Source organism: Rana temporaria, chromosome 8, assembly GCF_905171775.1.
Source record: "Rana temporaria chromosome 8, aRanTem1.1, whole genome shotgun sequence".
Lineage (NCBI taxonomy): Eukaryota > Metazoa > Chordata > Amphibia > Anura > Ranidae > Rana > Rana temporaria.
The window spans coordinates 27,611,888-27,633,602 of NC_053496.1; the positions used below are offsets into that span (position 1 = coordinate 27,611,888).

Consider the following 21,715-nt stretch of genomic DNA (forward strand, 5'->3'; position numbering starts at 1 on the left):
TCCCAAGGACCATTATGGTTCGTCTGAACACATCTTGGAGTAGAACATCAGCCAGGCACAAAAAAAAGAGAGCACAGTACTAATTAATGAGGGCTTTTCTCTTCCCCGTCCACAATGACAAGTCATGACTTCCTCCCGACAGATACATCATCATTAAGTGGAACTAACTGATCCAATAACTTGTGGACCTAAGGGAGGCCTGATTCTGTCAGACTGCTGTAAGAGAAAAAATGCATTAAAACAAATTAGGCCAATTAAATCTGGAGGGACACATGGGGAGAGGAGAGTTCAAATGTCAGTGAATTTTGTGTCATTCGTCCTGATAAAATTATACGTTGAGGAAAAGAGAAATTGGAGACAGTGAATATTGTGTATCATTGAGTTACTGTTTTGTTCAGTAACATTTTTTAAGTTACTTTAAATTACTCTTTTGAACAACTGTACCAGACACAATTATATTTTTGTTGACATTCTATCAAGAATAACAGAACCTCTGCAGAGAACATTTCTTTACATTTTAAAGCAGAGCTCCGCTGAAAAAAAAAATATTAAAAGCCAGCAGCTACAAATACTGCAGCTGCCGACTTTTAATATTAGGACACTTGCCTGTCCTGGAGTCCAGCGCCGTCCGCAGCAGATGACGAGCGATCGCTCGTCACTCTGTTGCCCCCCGCCATCCTCTGTGAGGGAACCAGGAAGTAAAGCGCTCCGGCTTCACTGCCCGGTTCCCTACAGCGCATGCGCGAGTCGCGCTACGCCTGCCGATTGGCTCCCGCTGTGTACTGGGAGCCGAGTGTTCCCAGAACACAATGGGGGGGAGGGATGGGAGGTGACATCATGTCCGCAGTCTGCCCGGAAGTGGGTGCAAATACCTGTCATTTTTTTTTTTAATTGCCGGCGGGGTTCCCCTTAATATCCATACCAGACCTGAAGGGTCTGGTTATGGATATTTAGGGGGAACCGCGCGTAATTTTTTTTTTAAATTGACGGCGGGGTTCCCCTTAATATCCATACCAGACCTAAAGGGTCTGGTTATTGAATTTGCGGGGACCTCCGCACATTTTTTTTCCCGATCCCGGACCCGAACTTTTTCCAATTATTCAGGTTTGGGTCCGGGTTTGGGAAAAACCCAAAGTCCGTACCGAACGCAAACTTTACAGTTCGGGTTCGCTCAACTCTAGTCCGGAGACATGCTGGAGCTGAATGAGAGTAATGGAGAGGGTGAGTATAAGTTAAACTAATCTCTGCAGGGAAGGGGGTGAGAGGCCCTGCATGCCAGAGCCATGAGGGGGTGACCCTACATGCTCCCTCAGGGTGAACAGGCTTTGTGAAGCACCTTAAAGTGAGGTAAACCTGTACTGTTATTACTGTGTTAGGATTATTATTTTAATTTGCAGGTGAATGCGGCCTTCCATGCATTCACATACATTGAATCCAACCCTTAAGTGGAAAAAGGTTGCTGACTCTTAAGCCCTGTACAGACGAGCATGAAAAAAAAGACGTTTTCCCAACTTCATCATTAAAAACGATGTTTCCCACACACCATCGTTTTAAAAAAATGATTTAGCAAAGCGCGGTGACGTACAACACATACGACGACACTATAAAGGTGGAGTTCCATTCGCCTTGGGGCTGCTTTAGCTGATTCAGTGTTAATAAAAGACGATTTGCGCTTTTCTGTCTGTTACAGAGTGATGAATGTGCTTACTCCATTATGAACGGTAGTTTTACCAGAACGAGCGCTCCCGTCTCATAACTTTCTTCTGAGCATGCGCAGGTTTTTTACGTCGTTTTGGCCCACACACGATCATTTTTTACAACCCGAAAAACAACAGTTTAAAGCGACGTTAAAAAATACAGCATGTTCGGAAAAAAAATTGTCGTTTTTCAGAACCTGAAAAATGATGTGTAGCCCACACACGATGATTTTAAATGACGTTTTTTAAAAGCGACGTTTTTTTAATGCTGAAAAATGATCGTGTGTACGCGGCATTAAGCCCTGTACACGGGCCAGAATCTCGTCAGGAAAAACAGTGTTTTTCCTGACAAGATTCTGGAGCCTTGGCCGTTGAAATTAGTTAAAGCTCAGGCGCTAAATGTGCCTAGCATTAATGTGAATTTAGAGAAATTCCCTAGACCATCTTGAGGGCGAGCAAGAGAATGGTGGTTACATTTATACATACAATGGGGCCATAAGGAATGACTGTAGCTACCCTCTAACAGGACTCACCTTTTTGTGTCGCTGCATATTTTGGGGGTTGATGATGCTTTTGTATATATTTAGTGTTTAAACATACTTTGTCTTTTCTCAGAGGGGCAGATCCTCAAAGAAATCTCTTGATACGCCGCGTAATTTCAAATTTTGCGCATCGTATCTTTGTTTTGGTATCCACAAAACAAGATACGACGGCATCTGTGTTAGATCCGACAGGCGTACGTCTTCGTACGCCGTCGGATCTTAGATGCAATTTTCCGGCGTCCGCTAGGTGGCGTTCACGTCGTAATCCGCGTTGAGTATGCAAATTAGCTATTTCCGCCGATCCCCGAACGTATGACCGGCCGTCGCATTTTTTTACGTCGTTTCTGTTCAGCTTTTTCCGGCGTATAATTAAAGCTGCTATATGGTGGCGTACTCAATGTTAAGTATGGCCATCGTTCCCGCATCTAATTTTAAAAATGTTACGTCGTTTGTGTAAGTCGTCCGTGAATGGGGCTGGACGCCATTTACGTTCACGTTGAAAACAATGACGTCCTTGCAACGTCATTTGGAGCAATGCACCCTGGGAGTTTTTACGGACGGCGCATGCGCAGTTCGTTCGGCGCGGGGACGCGCTTCATTTAAATGAAACACGCCCCCTACCCGCCCAATTTGAATTCCGCCGCGAGAGATACACTACGCCACTGTAACTTACGGCGCAAATTAGTTGAGGATTCAAACCAAAGCCAGGTAAGTTACAGCGGCGTAGCGTATCTTACATCTGCGCCGGGCGCAGTGTATGTATGTGGATCTGCCCCATAATGTTTAGAGGAATGAGCTTTTTGTATTTTTAATGTCTAAAATAGTTTTTTCTGGTGAGGAATTTATCCTACAAAAGTGTTCCTTTTAGTGGCTAAAAGCTATTCATATCTTGCTGCCTGTGCATATGATAAACAGCGTTATTTCCTCTTCCGAATCTATGTCCTAATCTATTATGTATGAACAGTGTAATACATGAGGTGTAGATGAAGAGGCAAAGCAATGTGAGGAAAGTAGCAAAGCAAAATAGATTTCCGTCTTAGGCCGACAAGATGAATCATAAATGATGTGCAAGCCCACTCAGCAATCCCTACGCCTCAGCCATGATCCCCAATACGCTCTGTAACTAATAACTCCTCTTATGGGCTTGAGATGCTTCAGTCGTTTAGAAGTAATTTAGTCATCTTTACTCAAGGGTGGCCAGTATCTATTTAGTCATAGTCTAGAAATGAAAATGCAAACAGAAAGCCACATGCCTGACATCTGCGTTTTACTAGACGTGGCTCAATTATGCATATGTTGTTTCATTTACAGAGTGGATTAAACATATTCATTTGTTTTGTTTTTTATTCTCTTTTTATTGGATTTTGCCTGCTTTTTTCTTGCTCTGTCTTTTTGGATGTGACTGAAATTTTATTTTTCCTCCAGTTGGCACTTACAAGTACAGATGGAAAAAACATTGACTTATGAGTACACTTTTTGCATAGTGTATAATAACTCGTTTACAGTGTGTTGCCATGACATTTTAAAACCGTGTTAAAAGCAAACTATTGTAAAAACTATAATGGAGGTCAAATCGTATAGACCATAGGCCTGAATCGGATCTCTAAAGTGTTTTTTTTGTTCTGAAGCATTTGTTTCAATTACAGACTGGGTGGAATTCAGAGCAAATTGACACATCATTTATTGCTTTTGGGTGGAGTAGGTCTGTGTTTGGGACCCCAAAAATGAATTGTCTACCTTAACTTTCCCATTCCCATTTACCTTTCCCATCCAAATATGGCAAATACCCCAAATTATAACCAGCTTTTCGAGAAAAGTACACATGGACACTTAGCACAGCAAACAAAACAAAATGTATTATTTAGCACAGTTACTAGCTAGCCAGCAAAAAATAAAAATATACAATTGGGCTAACAAATTTTTCATGCAACATATCTTGGTCAACCAACTGAATGGAATTGTAATGGAGTGAGGGAAAATTTAGTACGTTTCTGAAGAATTCTAATGCCACGTACACACGATCATTGTGTCAGCATGAAAAAAAGTCTTTTTTAAAAAACGTCATTAAAAATGATCGTGTGTGGGCTACACATCATTTTCAAGGTTCTGAAATACGACAAAAAAAAAATCGAACATGCTGCATTTTTTGGAAGCAAAAAGGTATGCACAGCCACACTCCGATAAGTGTAAAAAACAATAAAAGCCTTTAATCCAGTAAAAAAAACACTGCACAAACAGAGAAACAGCAAACGGTGGGATAATATAGCTGACGCGTTTCACATTGTTATACAATGCTTAGTAATAGCTATGACTAAGCATTGTATAACAATGTAAAACGCGTCAGCTATATTATCCCACCGTTTGCTGTTTCTCTGTTTGTGCAGTGTTTTTTTACTGGATTAAAGGCTTTTATTGTTTTTTTACACTTATTGGAGTGCGGCTGTCCATACCTTTTTGCTTCCATTTATGCTTTGTGCATTGCCTGCACCCATTGGATCTCTCTGAGTTCAGACTCACCACCGAAGTGCACTCATCTGGAGCGGCGGTCTCTTTCCCTTAATGCTGCATTTTTTTACGTCGTTTTAAACAATGTCATTTTTCGGGTTGTAAAAAATGATCGTGTGTGGGCTAAAACAACGTAAAAAACCTACGCATGCTCAGAAGCATGTTTTGAGACGGGAGCGCTCGTTCTGGTAAAACTACCATTCATAATGGAGTAAGCACATTCATCACGCTGTAACAGACAGAAAAGCGCGAATCGTCTTTTACTAACACAGTATCAGCTAAAGCAGCCCAAAGGCGAATGGAACTTCCCCTTTCCATGTATAGCCAGCTTTATGGTCTCTATGTATAATATTTTTCTTTGGTCAGTTGATAACTGTTCCATATCTATACTAATGGCTTCCAAATCAGGCTGTTCACTCCTCCATTCAACCCTTCTGTTTCCTTGTGCATCACTAATTTGATATCATGTCAGTATGGACCTGCGCTTATATTATTTCCTCTCCCATACCCCCTCCCCAGGATTTTTCAATGAAGATTGACAGCACATCTATTCTTCCCTGGCCTCATACCATAATATCCTAAACTCAGACTCTTTCTGTCACCACATCCAATCACTGTCCAAATCTTGCCCCCCTCCACCTTTCTAACCATTAATACAACTAAGCTACTAATTGACTTGCTTGTTTGTTTTTTTTTGTCCTGATTACTGCAATCATTGACCTACCTCTACACAGATAATTACCCCTTCAGTTTATCATGAATGTTGTTGCCACACCACCCATCCACCTTACCATTCACTAAATGTTTATCATCCCTATCTAAACAATGTCAATGTACATATTCGCCAGCACACCAGGAATCTTCAGTTATTGTGCAAAGGTTTTTATTGCAGAAAGATCACATCACAAAGATAATTGCAACGTTTCTGAGCCACGCAAGACCCTTTCATCAGGCATGTACAGCTCCACCAGATTTTGCGTGCACCAGTTTTAGTATTGTCTTGACTTGATGAGGAGCAGATCACATTTTGTTGGAAAATTAAAGCAGAAACCCGGTAATTTTTTCTTGCCACTGTAGATTTTGTAAATTGGTGGATCCCTTGGATTTAACGTGAAACATCAAGCAAAATAAAATGTACCTGTGTCTGCTTTATTTATGCCTTTGGATACACTGTTTAGGTTAAGAACAAATCCATCAGATAATGAAGTTTTACCTCTTCTGCCTCAACTTCCTCTGACTATGGCCCACTTTGCTCAGGTCAGATTGTTCAAAATGTTGATATATTTACAACCTATAACTGCTCTAGGTATACTTTGTTATAGTCAGTTTAAAGCTTACCTCATGCTAAATATTTGTATTTAATTTTGGATAGAGAGGGAAAGGGTTAGAGACGTTTTTTTAGGTTTTTATTGCTTTCATCACCTTCCTGTCCCATTGATGTCTATACCACCCATTTCCTGTATGGATGCTACTAGATAGGAAGTCTGGGAAAATCGCCACATTGTGATTATAGACTAGAAATTAATACCTGATAGAAATTGTAACTCTTCCCTATCCAAAGAAAAACAAATCTGACTGGAGTTAGTCTTTAAGCTGTATATAATTTAGCGTATTTATACTGTCCAGGCTCCTTTTCACCAGATATTCTAATTCTATCTAGTCTTCAGTGATCTTCTCCTCTTGCTGCCCTCCTTTTGACTACGCTAGCAAGTGGGAATGCTGGCTAGGCACCAACTCTTCCCCTGAGGATTGGCAAGACATTTGCACAACTACATACAAAACTGTATGAACTTAACATTCAGTAAGACCTACCTTTTTAGTGAAATGTTATTTTGCCCCAACTCCTGTCTTCTTTCAGAGTATAAGGCAATTTAGTGATTTCCCACTTATCCTTTCCCTTTTTATTTAAAATGTCCCTCTTTCTTTGTGGCACATTGCCACTTGCTAGCACCCTATCCTGTGTTTATTGCTGGCATTGCCCTTGTTTGAGGCAGTATTCCATCGTTTGTATTAACTGAACACGGCATGTGTTCTTACTGGTACATCCTTGTGTCCCATACTTGCCAAATGTGAGTCACTGTGTGTGCTTGATGTTTTCTCTAACACACACTCTTTTCCAAATGTAACGGTTTTATGTCAGCCTATATTTAGCATAACCTTTTTTTTTTTTTGTTCTGGTAATCTTTTGAAATCTTTTGAAAGGATTTCTTTAACACGACATTGAAATATAAGGAATTTGCTGATTTTAGGTAGTGCTTTAGCACACAGACATGTACTAGCCATTTTTTTTCCTTATTACAATCCTCTGTAGCAGGGTGCCTGTAAAACGGGTTAAAATTTACAGGAAATGTGATATATGTTCCTCCACGGATTCTTAGATTTGCAATCTAAGATAATTCCAGCAAAGACTTTAGGGTAAAGAAGGATAGTTCTTTTCCCTGTATTGGTAAAGTCCGTTCTGGGGCTGGTTTTATTTGGAGTCTAATAGAGATCTGGGTGGGACAGACTCCCAAGTCCGTGAACCGCAGTTTAAGGTTTTCTTTTCAGGTCTTGATTAAGGCAGCTGGTATTAGCTCTCAGGTAGAGAGAGATTGTGTCTCCATGTGAGGAGACATCTAGGAGCATGGCTGCTCATCCCTGATGTTGGATACAAAGGATTTGCATTTGTAAGGACACTTACTACAAGACCAAGGACTGGTCAGTCTATGGACACAGTAAGGCTCGGTAGAGCTGAAGTTTATTGTTGTTTGATTGATGGCAAGATGGTTTTCTTCTGTTTGGGAATATCCTGTGGAATAAACGTGATGTTTTCCTAAAGAAACTGTGAGTTTGTCCCTGCATTGAGCCTAATCCCCCACACCTCTTTAAAGGAAAAGTCCAGCCTGAGCTTTTTAGGCTGGGCTTCTCCTAAGGGTCACAGGAGTGCAATTCATTTTGCACTCCTGTGACCCATTTTCAGTGGACATCACCAGGATCAGTCGAGACAGTGCGTCTTTCCGACTTCCGAAGTCTAGATCTGTCAGCTGCCTTGACTGATAGCAGTCTCAGCGAGCCGATGAAACAGCCGTTCCACGCCCCTCCACAACTCAGCACTCCAATGAGTGTGGAGGAGCAGAGCAGGATAGCGGCTGACTGACAGTCAGCAACTCTCAACTCAGGGAGGTGAGAGAACCAACCCATCGGCGGTGTTCGGTGGCTCAGTTCTCAGTAAAGAGGCGCCACCGGCGGGGGACAGCTGCCGCATTGGTCTGATGCTGCATCCACCTAGGTAAGTATGAATAGCCAAAAAAAAAGTAAACCCCATATTTCTCTTTTTAAAGTCTAAAGCAAAAATAAACCAAAGAAGCCACTTTTAAAACTTGAAAGAAAGCATTTTTGTACTTGAGAAACCCTGTATTAAAGAAGCAGTAAGCTGTTGCAGGTATTCGATTTAGACACCACCTTCTTGACCCAGTGCATTTGACTGGGCTCACGGTCATTACTGACTGAGAACTAAAATGACCTCTGGTCTAGGCATGCTTTTGCCGGGCAGAATGCTTTTTCGTTTTTTCTTTAAGTTAGTCTCTTTAATGCAATTTTTGTGGTGTTTTAACAAAGTTTGTTTTCTAAATCAGGTGGTCACGGATCCGAGTAAGGGGCCGGTCCCTGCCCCTAACCACGTGATTAGCTGTCAGCCAGTGACAGCTGATCACGTGAAGTAAACAAAAGACGGTAACCGTTTTTTTTTCTCCTCATGCTGACACCAGTGCCGCCTTATCGGTGTCCATCAGTGCAGTCCATCGGTGCCCATCAGTGCAGCCCCATCAGCGTACATCAATGAAGGAGAAAAATTTCCTGTTTGCAAAATTTTATAACAAAATATAAAAAAATATAATTATTTTTTTTAAATCTGTATTTTTATTTATTTTTTAACAAAAAATTAAAACCGCAGAGGTGAAAAAATAACACCAAAATAAAGCTATGTTTGTGGGGAAAAAATGATAAAAATTTCATTTGGGTACAGTGTTGTATGACCGCGCAATTGTCATTCAAATTGTGTCAGCGATAAAAGCTGAAAATTGGTCTGGGCAGGAGAGGGGTTTAAGTGCCCAGTAAGCAAGTGGTTAATTGGTCTCAATGATATTTATAGAAAAAGTATACAGACATAAATGTGTGCAAACTGTCTTTTACATTTCCCAAGATTTATAAAAAATGAAAGGTCTAAATTAAATACAAGAAGGGAGATGGTCTAGCAAGTTGTTTTCCAAGGCACATTATATATAGTTAAATAACGTTAGGTGTGTGAATCGTACAGTTACATTAATTTCAGTAGAGCGTAACATTGTACCAGCCTCTTATAGTTGCATCTGTCACCAATGCTGAGGTAATACAGGTTTCTCCCAGTTTGGTTTGAGTAATGTAAAGGGTTTAATTTCCATAATAGAAAGAGAGTATAAAACGTAACAGAGAAGAATCAATTGCCCTAACCAAATACCCACCCCTGTCAACTCCTGGTTATCAAAGCTGGTACTTTTGCTTTAAATACTTTTGTTTGGGCCAAGCTGGCCAAAACAAAATATTTCCTACACTCACATGTGCACCCACTGAGCACGCTGTATAAACAGTATGTAGCCCCAGCTACAACAATATTCAGCTCTGTGTTCTGGGTGTAAGATGAGACCTTCCTGTCTAACATACGGAAAATAAAGTCAGGCTGAGCGGCGCTCATCTATTCATAGGCAGCTTTGTATTCTATCGATTAATACAAAGCTTCCTCTAGCTGACGAAGTCCGAGATCTGACGACATCAGGTCAAAGCACTATTGATGGTGAAGTCTTATCTCTTTACATCTTAAACTACGGTGGACTGATCATTCTTCCAGTCAAAATAGGACACATTTAATTAAACATATTCTGTTAACAAGTAAAAAAAATGGTGGTTGAATTCTGTCTCCTCCTGTGAGTCATGTTGACAGTAAAAATCGCAAACGAATTCCATAAACCTATAAAGTCGTTACATAAACCTCAAGTTTCCCCTGCTTGGAAAAAAAAAAGAAATTTCATTACTTTTTTGTTTAAAGTTTGATAGCTGAAGTTCATTTGGCCAAGCTCCATTGTGAGCTGTGGATAAAGTTGCCAAATATAATGACAGCTCAACTTCGAGCTAGAGACAGGTTGGCATTAGTCAGCCGTGGAGTGGATTGCTCTAGAAATTTAATCTGTCACACTTTATTTAAAATTAAACCTAATTTTGGTGATTGTGAGGAATATGCTCTTCTCTTCATTGTTAATGGAAATGTTTGATCTTTTCCAAAGGGCTAAATACATTTGGAAGTGTCCAGGTAAAAGGAATTCATTTTAAAGCGTAATGAAACATAATTATCTCTGTAAAGTGAAGCTCAGCCCTCGTGGAAAAGTATACCCAGACAGTCTATGGTGAGGTGGGAGACAAAATCCTTCCTCCAAAGCTTTACTTCATTGATTTTCATATATTGCATTGTTAAATGCCTAACTAGCCTGAAACTGTTGCACGCACTATTTGGCAGTATCTCTGTATAATTTGGTGGATGTACAGTTGGGACAGTGAGATAAAAGGAATGATCCTGCCCTATATCCATAAAGTAGACCTATATGTGCCCTCTAGCTGCAGCATGTGACCAAACCTCCAGTTAATGGCCTAGCAATACGAATCGCCCTTGGATCAGGTTGTTTAGCCAATTTCTGGTCTGTGTGTTCTACAAGGAGGAAACCAGAAGAGCTGGATGGCTGCATTCCAATGCATACACCTTTTATTGGAATGAAGTTAAATCCATACAGTCTCAGAGGTACAGGGACCATGACAACTGACACGTTTCACACCCTTATTGATGCTTAATCATAGCTTTGATTAAGCACCAATAAGCGTGTGAAACGCATCAGCTCTTCTTGTTTCCTCTATTACTTGTCTGCAGAGCCAGCACTCTTCATCTTGCATGCAGGGAAGGTGTAAACAGGATTACTGCCTGGAGCGGTAAAAGGCTTGTTTTGCTCTACACAGACCTTGATGCCTGCCACATGTGCATAGATTGTGGGTTTGAAACCTAACAACAATGTCCCCCTGATTCTTGCTGACCCATTCTCCACATTTTAGGTTAAAGTGATATTAAAGGTTCAAATAAAAAAATAAAAATAACAAACATATCATTCATCTCATCTTCACATTTGATTACCCTTGCACGGTTTCCATTTTCTGTTACCTAATATCCTGCAGCCATCACACCCACTTACCACGCTTTAATGCACACACTTGGAGTCTTTTCTCATTCTCAGTATGCTTTATTTGTAAATTAACATTGGTTACAAACACATGGCACGTCACTTTGCAGGTACAGTTATGCTTTGAAAATGGTAGGAATTTTTCCAAGCACGCGATAAAGTGCTAGCTACATACCTGTAAAACGCTTACAATGCTGTTTTCATTGTAGGTGTAACAGGGGGGGCTGCCGTACTGAAGTTACTGGGCAGGCTCATTGAAATTTTTTAAATAAGAGCTCCGTTCCCACTTTTACAAGTACATACCTGTAGCCCCCATGCTCTCCTCACAGAGGAAACGATAAACATATGTACGTCTTCTCAACACTACATCCTGTTTCTCCCCCTTCCTCTCAAGTCCCATGCATACAATCCTTCCTGAATAGTAGGGGTACAGCGACTCCCTTGAAAAGGTGACCACCTTCATTCCTCCATGCTTCTACTTGAAATTGTTGCTCCTCTGCTTTCTTTCCATGTGAGGACTCCCTATAAATTAGTGGACATATGACATAAATATCAAGACCGCACCAAAATGGCACCCAAATCTCATGGGATTTCTGTGTCAGTCAAAAGCACTGGCTTCCCTTAAGATGACCACCCATAATAGGGGACAACTCCGTCGCCAATGAGAGCCCTTAAAGCCTCGTACACAAGCACGGTTTTCGCGGCAATAATCAGCAAGAAAACTGCTGGCAGAGCTTTCTTGCAGAGTAAAAAGTGCGTGTGTACGAGGCTTTGAGGTTTCTCGTCAATAAAACTGCCCAGAATCTAGACGAGAAAAATAGAGAACCCGTTCTCTATTTTCTTGTCGTGAGATTCTCGGCAGTGTTTTCCTGCAGAGAAACCCGAGTGTCTGTATACTTACCTCTCCATGGAAACCCGCACATGCTTGAAATTACTTTAACGCATGCGTGGTAGCTTCCAAGGCATAGGTAGGGTGAAGCAAGATGGCGGCGAGCGCATTGAATGTGACGAGAGCTTGCTCGTCATAGTCGATGATGTCACCGCGTTCTTGCCATTCAAAAGAACGGCGGTTCTTTTGAATGGCCCGTGTGTACACTCGGCCGGCAAGAGAATATTGCCAAGAATCTTGTCAGGAAAAACGACGTTGCTGGGCCAAGTGTACAGGGCTTCAGTCTGAAAAAGTGACGCAGCACCCTTGTCAGGTTGGCCGACATACTGCTGCACAATACTTGTCTTTAACCACTTGCCGCCCGCCAATGACATATGACGTCCTCAGGATTCTGAGCCGCTGCGCGCCCCCGGGAGACACTTTACCACAGGATCAGCCGTGTCCAATCACGGCTGATCATGATGTAAACAGCAAAAGCCGGTAATCGGCTTTTCCTCACTCGCGTCTGTCAGACGCGAGTAGAGGAGAGCCGATCGGCTGCTCCTCTGACGGGGGGTTTGTGCTGATCGATTATCAGCACAGCCCCCCCTGAGGATGCCCACTGGACCACCAGGGATGCCCACTGGACCACCAGGGATTCCACTAGATCACCAGGGATTTAAATCAAAGGTATGCCACCCTAGACCACCAGGGATGACACATAATGTATGCCAATCAGTGCCACAATGGATGCCAATCAGTGCCCACAATGGGCATCACTGATTGGCAGGCATTGTTTGGCACTGATTGGCATCTATTAGTATAACACATTAGTTAGTGCTCATCTATGCCCATCTATGCCGCCTATCAGTGCCCATCCATGCCGCCTATCAGTGCCCATCCATGCCGCCTATCAGTGCCCATCCATGCCGCCTATCAGTGCCCATCCATGCCGCCTATCAGTGCCCATCCATGCCGCCTTTCAGTGCCCATACGTGTTGCCTATCCCTGCCCATCCGTGCCACCTATCCCTGCCCATCCATGCCACCTATCCCTGCCCATCCATGCCACCTATCCCTGCCCATCCATGCCACCTATCCCTGCCCATCCGTGCCACCTATACCTGCCCATCTGTGCCACCTATACCTGCCCATCTGTGCCACCTATCCCTGCCCATTCGTGCTGCCTATCCCTGCCCATCCGTGCCGCCCATACCTGCCCATCTGTGCCGCCTATCTATGCCCCTCTGTGCCACCTATCCGTGCAGCCTATCTATGCCCATCTGTGCCACCTATCCGTGCCGCCCATCAGTGCCGCATATTGGTGCCCATCATCAATGCCACCACATCGGTGCCCATCAGTGCCACCTTATCAGTGCAGTACCATCAGTGCCCATTAGTGAAGGAGAAAATGTACTTATTTACAATGTTTTATAACGGAAACAAAAAAAAATGTTGTTCAACATTTTCGGTCATTTTTTTTTTTTTTTGCAGAAAATAAAAATCCCAGAGGTGATCAAATACCACCAAAAGAAAGCTCTATTTGTGGGTACAAAACGATAAAAATTTAGTTTGGGTACAGTGTAGCATGACCGCGCAATTGTAATTTAAAGTGCAACAGCACTGTAAGCTTAAAATTGGTCTGGGCGGGAAGGTGTATAAGTGCCCTGTATGGAAGTGGTTAAAGAGAAATACAGGGTTTCTCATTGCTGATCTCTTCCTAAATATGAAGGCAATGTTTACTGGACAGGCAGAGCCATTTACTGACTGATTTAGTTTTCTCCCTGGAGTTGCTTTTTAATTTTAATGATAGGTAGTTCTAGAGAATGTGCTATACATGGCCTCAGCCGGCCGCTGTCATAATCTAGGATGAATGTATAATGTTACAATATTTGTTTAAACAGCTTTATTCTAAGTCTTTACAGATGATGGTTCTTCCACATGCAGTGTCAACGAACCTGTCATTATAAAAATATGTGTTTGACTGGGAGGAGATGGAGCTGCAATCCCCAGGAATACTTCATATATTCTTAGCTTACTTCCCTCATTAACAGCAGTCATCAGATAACTAGCTGGGGTCACCTTCGCTGAAAGTTTATACAGCTTTCTACTCTTGGGAGGATTCAGGGTGGAGGAAGAGGTATATCCCAGTTGTGAAAGTTGATGAGTTCAGCAGGAATTTCTGTGTGGCTACAGGATTACATCTGTGTCAAACATAAATAGTTACCTGCAGCTGAGAAATGGCCTCTGATGGGTTTTACTACCAACAGTCAATGTTTGTATAATTAATCACAGCATGAAGACAACAACAAGCAGGATAGGCAAAATCACATTTGCTTATGATGCAGGCTGTCCTTAATTACACTTACCATTTTTGATATGTGCTGATGCCTTTCCGATAGGGATTGGGGCTGCATTTATGTCTGCTCAGTGGTTGGAAGTAGACATATGCACTGCTAAAAAAGGGGTTCGTATTCGTTTTATTTGTCCTTTTTTTTCCGGGTCATTTGTTATGATTGAAATTCGTAACTTCGTAAAATCGTAAGTTCGTAAATTTGAAAAAAAGAAAGAAAATCCAAAAATAAGTAAGAATAAGTAACTATTAAATTATAGGTATTGGCATTTCCTTTCATATTTGGCTGTAGTGAACTTACGAATTATCCTAAAAAACGAATGCCATATCTAAATGAATGTATTGTAATGAATTTATAATAATAATAAATAATAACTTTTTTCTATTATTTATTTTTAATTTGCTCCGTTCCATTTGTTATTTCGGATACTTCGTAACTTCAGATAAATTTGTAACGTTCACTATCTGAAGTTACGACTTATCCAAAATAACGAATGCCGCATCTAAACAAATGGAATGGAGCGAATTAATAATAATAATAATAATAATAATAATAATAATAATAAAAAGTTTTTATTATACATTCTTTACATTCCATTTGTTTAAATACGGCATTCGTTATTTCGGATAATTCGTAAGTTTGGATGAAATTGTATTAGTTACGTTCACCAACACCCAAATTTGAAAGAAAATTCCAATACCTATAATTTAATAGTTAGTAATATTTGTTATTATTAGTTATTTCAGATTTTTGGGTTTTCGGAATTTCAACTTTCCAAATCTACTGAATTTGTTAAAATAATTTGGAATTAAACGAATTGCACATGTCTAGTTAGAAGTGATAGTGACAGTCTCTCTCCACGCCAGGTGGTCTCTTTAGTCCACTCCAGTCCAAACTGCACTAACTGTCCCATTCCTGGCTTGCCTTGCTCCTGTCCCACAGACCTCCACAAGAGGCTCCACTCGACTTCCTTGCATTATGACATCACCCGACATGCTCAGGCATTGCCTCCACCAGACCCATCAGCGCTGCCTGAAAACACTGTGGCAGGCACTCGGATGATCATGGCAGGCTCCCGACAAGAACTGCGCAATATGCAATTCTGAGTTGGGTGTCACAGCCATCATTTTTGCTGGCAACCTTTTCCTGTCACTGGCATTTACTGGCAGGAGAAACGTACCTGTTTTTTACTGGCTGCCAGTAAAAATACTGACAGGTGGCAACACTCGGCTGGAGGCCTGCCTTGTGTAATGCACTTGGCACTCTCCATTTTTCATGTATTTGCGCCAAAATATATTTCTTCCAATAATATAGACCACTAAAATTCTGCAAAATTAGCCAATGTGTTTTGGGGGCCTTGAGATGCACTCTTTATCGGGGCTAAAAAAAATGTAAATTACATCAAAAATTATTTTCTCTAGTAGTTGCAGAGCCCCAATGAAAATGTTTCAAATAAAAGCTGTGCAGTGTTTGGACGGGGCTGCACAGTGAAGATATGTTGCCTATAACAGGTGTGTCGCTGTAGGTTACAGTGAGGGCGGGTCTGTAAAGGATAACTTGTATATAAAAATAAAAAACCCATAACTTTGTTTTTATAGTTTTAAATAGAGTGAGGAAGGATTCGAACCACTGTCAGGTTTTACCTGCTATCCGAGGCTCTGTTAGAGAGATTTCCCCTTCCTGTCTTGCTGACCGTTTTACCAGATAGGAAGTGAAGGAAATTCTCACAACGGCAGCACAAACATACTGTAAATAAACAGTAATTGTAGAGGAAGACTAGATTCCCTGTATAATTTTTATTTCTGTCTGTGTCCTTATTTCAGATTTTCCCCCACTTCCTGTTTGGAGAAATTTTGGGCATTAAGACAAGAAGTGAGGGTAAATCTCTCTAATGAAGCCCTGGAGAGCAGAAAAATCCTATAGGTGTTCTAATTCTTTCCCACTTTGTCCAAAACTAGATAAAGAGTTGTTTTGCTTGACATGCACCTTAAGATTTGCCTTAGACATCAGAGGGTAGTTGGATGTGCAGACACAGTATGAAGGCGTCTTTTGGGTCTAACTTCAGTTATACACTTGAATGTTTGGGTTGCCAAAGCATTCTCATTCATTTACTATCTTTGTGCAATATGCAGTATGAAAACGGCTCTATTTAGCAGTGCAAGGACTTGCCTATGCCGCATATACTCCCCTTCCCCTCACTCCACTGACACTCTGTTCAGCCAGCTGGTGCAAAGAGAGGAAGCACCGTTCAAATTTTGACTTGGAGTTAATGTGGGGCTGATGACTCTCCCCTCCCCATGTGAAAATACTGGGCCAATCACTATGCAACAATGCTGTCATGTGGCAGAGATGATTGCAAGGCACATGTTACCTGGTAACAGGTATTTATTTGCACTGCTGGTGGGCCTCAGCATTGTGTAAGACATCTAAACTCATGTATTTTTTTACTTAAAATGCCTTCTTTGTTTGCATTAGGATCGCTGTTACTATCATGGAGAGGTGGAAGGACATCCAAGCTCAGCAGTCAGTTTAAGTTTGTGCTTTGGCCTCAGGTAGGTTCTATCATGTATTACTGAACCAATAATGTTTAAAGTGTTTCCGAATTTAAATTTGCTTGCAGTTTATGTTCATTTACCTTTAGTATTTTAGGTAAACCTGTTACAAACCTGTTCAGTCTAATGTAAAAATGTAATGAGGAATGCATAGGCAGAGGTTACAGTAAATTTAAAACGCCATGTTAAAATGGTCACTATCTTCTATAAAGGTTGTGCTTGTCTACAAAGCCTGGTTCCTTTCTATTGATCCTTTTTAATGTGGTCAGCTGCCTCACAGACTGAATTTGGGAGATGTAAAGGTGTGGGACCAAACTCCACTTTTATGATAACGTGTGATGTTGAACTACCTAGGTCTTGGGAAATATGATCGTGATTACATGCTCTTTTTACTTAAGGTAATGGATGATTATGTCACAAAAAATGGCATGTCAAGGCTGAGTACATAATAATAAAATGCATGTTTAATTTAAAGCTGAACTCCGGCCTTCCCTTTTAGTCTTGTAAAGTTGTACAAGTTTCTCTCCTGTATTGAAATTAGACATGTGCAACTCGTTTTGGTTTAAAAGCAAATTTGGAAAATTTTGGGGTTAATCGGAGATTCAAATGTATCCTAATCTCCAAATTAAATAGTAACAAAATTTGTTGAAATTAATTTAATGTATTTGTTTTATAACAAATTACAAATTTTTGGAACAATTTGAATTTGAGCGATTCAAATTCTATATGAAGAATAGCTGTTTGTTAAGGAGCAGTCCGGGAAACCAGCTGCCGTGTCCTTAACTCATGAGCTATCAGCTGGCTTCCCCGCTGACAGCTGAAATGTAAACAAAAGAATGTCGGATGGAGGAGCAGGCAGTCGGCGGGAGCCTTTGACGAAAACAGATTTTTTTTTTCCTTTCTTTTTTCAGGTCTGACTTTGTACGGGTGGCGTGATAAAACATTGGGGGGACTTTTTTTTTTTTTTTTTTTTTTCTTTAAAAGGACTTGTCAAAAACTTGTGTACTATCTTTATTCACTTTTTACACTTTTTTGGTGAATAGGTAGGGGTACTATGTACCCCATACACATTCACATGGTTGGGTGGCAGGTGGCAGGATCTGGAGACTTCCAAATTTCGATAAGCCCCCAGCCACAAACCCAGCCCAGCATTGTGGCGAAGAGGCCCTCGTCCCCCATACACATGGGGAAAAAGTGCTTTGCCCCTGTCCTAAAGCACCCCTCCCATGTTGAGGGAATGTGGCCTGATATGGTTCAGGAGGGGCGGCACTGGCTTGTCTCCCCCCCTTTCCTGACCTGCCAGAGGCAGCTTGCTCAGGAATGTTACTGTTGGCTCCCACTCTGTGGACATACATAGTTTGGAGCTCCACTCTTCTCAGCCCTGTATAGTAAACAAATTTCAACCAGGATGTCGCAGCACCCCGGATGAACTCAGACAGCACCCCAGTTGAGAAAGGCTGATCTTTTTCTTATTTCACCAGTCCCTGGTCCACCTGTAACATTCATTCGATTTTGGTTCTTTCAACCATTAAAAGCTTACTATCAATTTTGGCCATTACATGGGACAGCTGTCATGCAAATGCAATCTAACCAGAAATGCCCACTTTTCCAGATTAAAGACAAAATGTGATGAGCACAACCTCTAAAAACACTCTCAAAATTAGATATAAGGGTCAACGCAGTGATCCAAATAACCAAAATAATGTGAGTACCTTTTTGAATAAAGGGCAACAGTGCAATATAATGAACTCAGAGGAGTGTGTAAGATCCGAGACACTAATAACACTAAAACTCCTAAACGTTTAACATGTGGGAGTGTCCAACACACAGGCTTTATATATACTCCAAACGGAAGTCGATCAGCGGCCATTTTGAAGGAGAACATGTCTCCAACACTGTCAGCGGCCATTTTACCGGTGGAATATGAGTAAAATACAGCGGAATATGCTTTTCTAGATTGATCTCACCCATCAAGGCATTGTATCACTTATATAACTCCTCCCAAAAGCCAACCCACTGCTTGCATCTGGGTTTAGGGCTCTTGAGAAGAGAACTGAGGCAAGGTGCTGTGATGTCTGAAAGCTTTGTACACCGCTGGCCTCTCTAACCAGGTATGATCTGCTCACGTTGCATAGTGGTGCACAGTAACTAAGTCATGATGTAACTGTCTAAAGTAAGGTATGCAATGAAAAAAAATGTTTTACTTGCTGATTTAATAAACATGAAGTTTAAACAGATTAAACTTCAGCTTTAAATATCTAAAACAACTTTTTGTATTACCCAAAGATGGCAGTCGGGAGTTGCTTTGCCTGCCTTTTATTCCAATGAGTTTAAAGATAGGTGTGATAAGTGGTTGTTGCAGAGCTAGGAGAATGGAGTTGCAGTCACAGAAGATCATGGAGTAGAAAAACGTGTATAATGTTCATAGAACAGAGGTCAGTGTGGGGGAATATAGCAGCCAAAGATGCGTTTATAATTTTTTTTACCACTGTTGGCGGCTGATAATTTAGATTTTCTACCCAGGCTGGAAATGGGCTTTAAAGCTGTGGTTCTCCCTGTCTCAAAAAGATTCTGAATCTATTTTGCTGACAGTCAGGTTCCATTAAGGTTAAAAAAACAAGCTGAGCAATCCAATTAACCAATTTATGATTCAAGGTTAGTAAATGTGTTGATTTTCTCTCTAAACTTCATTATGCAATTATTTAGCAAACAATGACCTCAATATGCAATAATTAACTCAGCATTTGCTCACGGTGATGGTTTAATCACTGTAATTATCAAAAATTGGCATTAAAGCTCTACCTTTGAAAATGGCTCCAAGCAAATGTTCCTATCATTTTTTTTCGCTTTACACTTTGCATCTTTGGAACATCTGGCACAACACGGAACCATAATATTGCCCCCCAGTGCTAATATATTATTATTATCTCAGCCTACTTCAGCTTTATAAAGAAAAATCTTCCAAATATAGATGGATGTACTTATTAGTTTATTATCAGAGTGCCGCTCCCTGACGTTTGACTCCCATCAGTCTTACCGTTTCCTCTATGGTTTATGAAACCTAATAATGGATCATTAGCTTAGAATCTGCAGAGTAGTAAATAAAGGATATTTTTCAAAGTTGCCACATGTGCACAAATGAACTAAATTTACGGGAACTACTCTAGAGGAATAGTATTTTTTTTAAGATACTTGAAGACATGGGGGGAGGATGAGTCATTCACCACTGGTGGCAATGATATATATACATTTGAAGGATGCTGAACTGCAACAACTAGCATGTTTTAAAGAGAAATTGTTAAGAAAATAAATCTACCACTTAGTTCATTTTCAGACACCAGGGCATTTTCAGACTATACAGTGCCTTGAAGTATTCATACCCCTTGAAATTTTCCAATTTTTTTCATGTTGCAGCCCAAAACCTAAATGTATTTTATGTGATAGACCAATGCAAAGTGGCACATAATTGTGAAGTGGAAGGAAAATTAAAAATTGTTTTCCAAACTTTTTACAAAAAAAAGTTTTGACGTGCATTTGTATTCAGCCCTCCTGAGTGACTACTTTGTAGAACCACCTTTTGCTACAATTACAGCTGCAAGTCTTTTTGGGGATGTCTCTACCAGCTTTGTACATCTAGAGATGGAAACTGTTGCCCATTCTTCGTTGCAAAATAGTCAAGTCTTGCCACAGATTCTCAATTGGATTTAGGTCTGGACATTGACTGGGCCATTCTAACACATGAATATGCTTTAATCTAAACCATTCCATTGTAGCTTTGCCCCAGTCTCAAATCTTTTGCAGACTCTATAAGAATTGAGGAGAAAAATGGATAGCCGCACTCCAATTACCGTTGAGGTTGTCTTTATTTAAACGAACAGCAGATACATCACATCACAGGGTTACAGCAATAGGAACAAGGGAACAGCCGACGCGTTTCGCACTGGATTAGTGCTTATTCATGGCTCGTGCCATGAATAAGCACTAATCCAGTGCGAAACGCGTCGGCTGTTCCCTTGTTTCTATTGCTGTAACCCTGTGATGTGATGTATCTGCTGTTCGTTTAAATAAAGACAACCTCAACGGTCATTGGAGTGCGACATTGGGAACCACAAAAAAACAGTGGCCAGCCTGGTATAAATCCTCCCATTCCCAGCATGCCCAAACTTTGTGTTTTGCTAGTGTCCTAGGAGGGTTAAGAAAATTTTAACATTTTAGCTAGCTATTTTTCATCAAGATAGGCCTACACGTTGGTTTATTTGTACAACTCTCCAAATCATAATATCATCAGCTGTGGCTTTGGAGGCCTTACTTGGACCCTGCTGGACCCGGCAATTGTTGGGCAGGCCTAAAATGGCATGACATTTGGGCACTGTTTTCTGCATTGTGGCTTTGCGCCAAACCCAAGTTTCCAGGCCCAGAGTCTCACTCACTCACTCTCTCTCTCTCTCTCTGAATATACACCACTCCACACACTCCATGTGGACTACCTCATTGGCAGGACTATTGGGCACCCTTGTTATTCCTATTTTTCTGTCAGTTTACCTCAGGAAGGGTTGCTGAATGCCTGAGCCCTGATCCATTAGGTAGAGCATTGCCTGTGCATGCTCCACACTCTTATTCACATCATTTGGTGTGAGGTAACACATTTCTGCTACAGCTCCTTATCATAGGGGGCTCAGTTTAGCTTTGCTGCCCGCCTGCATTGACTTGGACTTCTCTTGGTACCAGCAGCAGGTTCATGAGTATTTAAGGCCTGCCCTAAGGTTAGTTTTTCCTGTGTTGAGACTGGGCAATCGGCATGCAGCTTCTTTCATTGCTGCTTCCTGTCCAGGATCCCAAAAGGGACCTCTTCAAGTCAAACATGGCACAGAGCAGTTCAACTGGAGCTGCATGCTCTGAATCCCTCTTCCTGCCCACCATGCCCCAACCCATTTTTCAGGTGAGAACAAGATGGAGGGTGAAGGC

The 21,715-nt window shown here is 41.2% G+C and overlaps 1 protein-coding gene across 1 annotated transcript in view; it reads left to right on the forward strand.

Moving 5' to 3' along the window:
• ADAM12 (ADAM metallopeptidase domain 12) overlaps positions 1-21,715 on the forward strand; it is a 706,349-nt gene that overhangs the window by 359,213 nt on the left and 325,421 nt on the right. Inside the window, exon 5 of the mRNA XM_040361428.1 lies at positions 16,674-16,750. Coding sequence (XP_040217362.1) covers positions 16,674-16,750 — 77 coding nt within the window. The remainder of the gene's footprint in view (positions 1-16,673; positions 16,751-21,715) is intronic.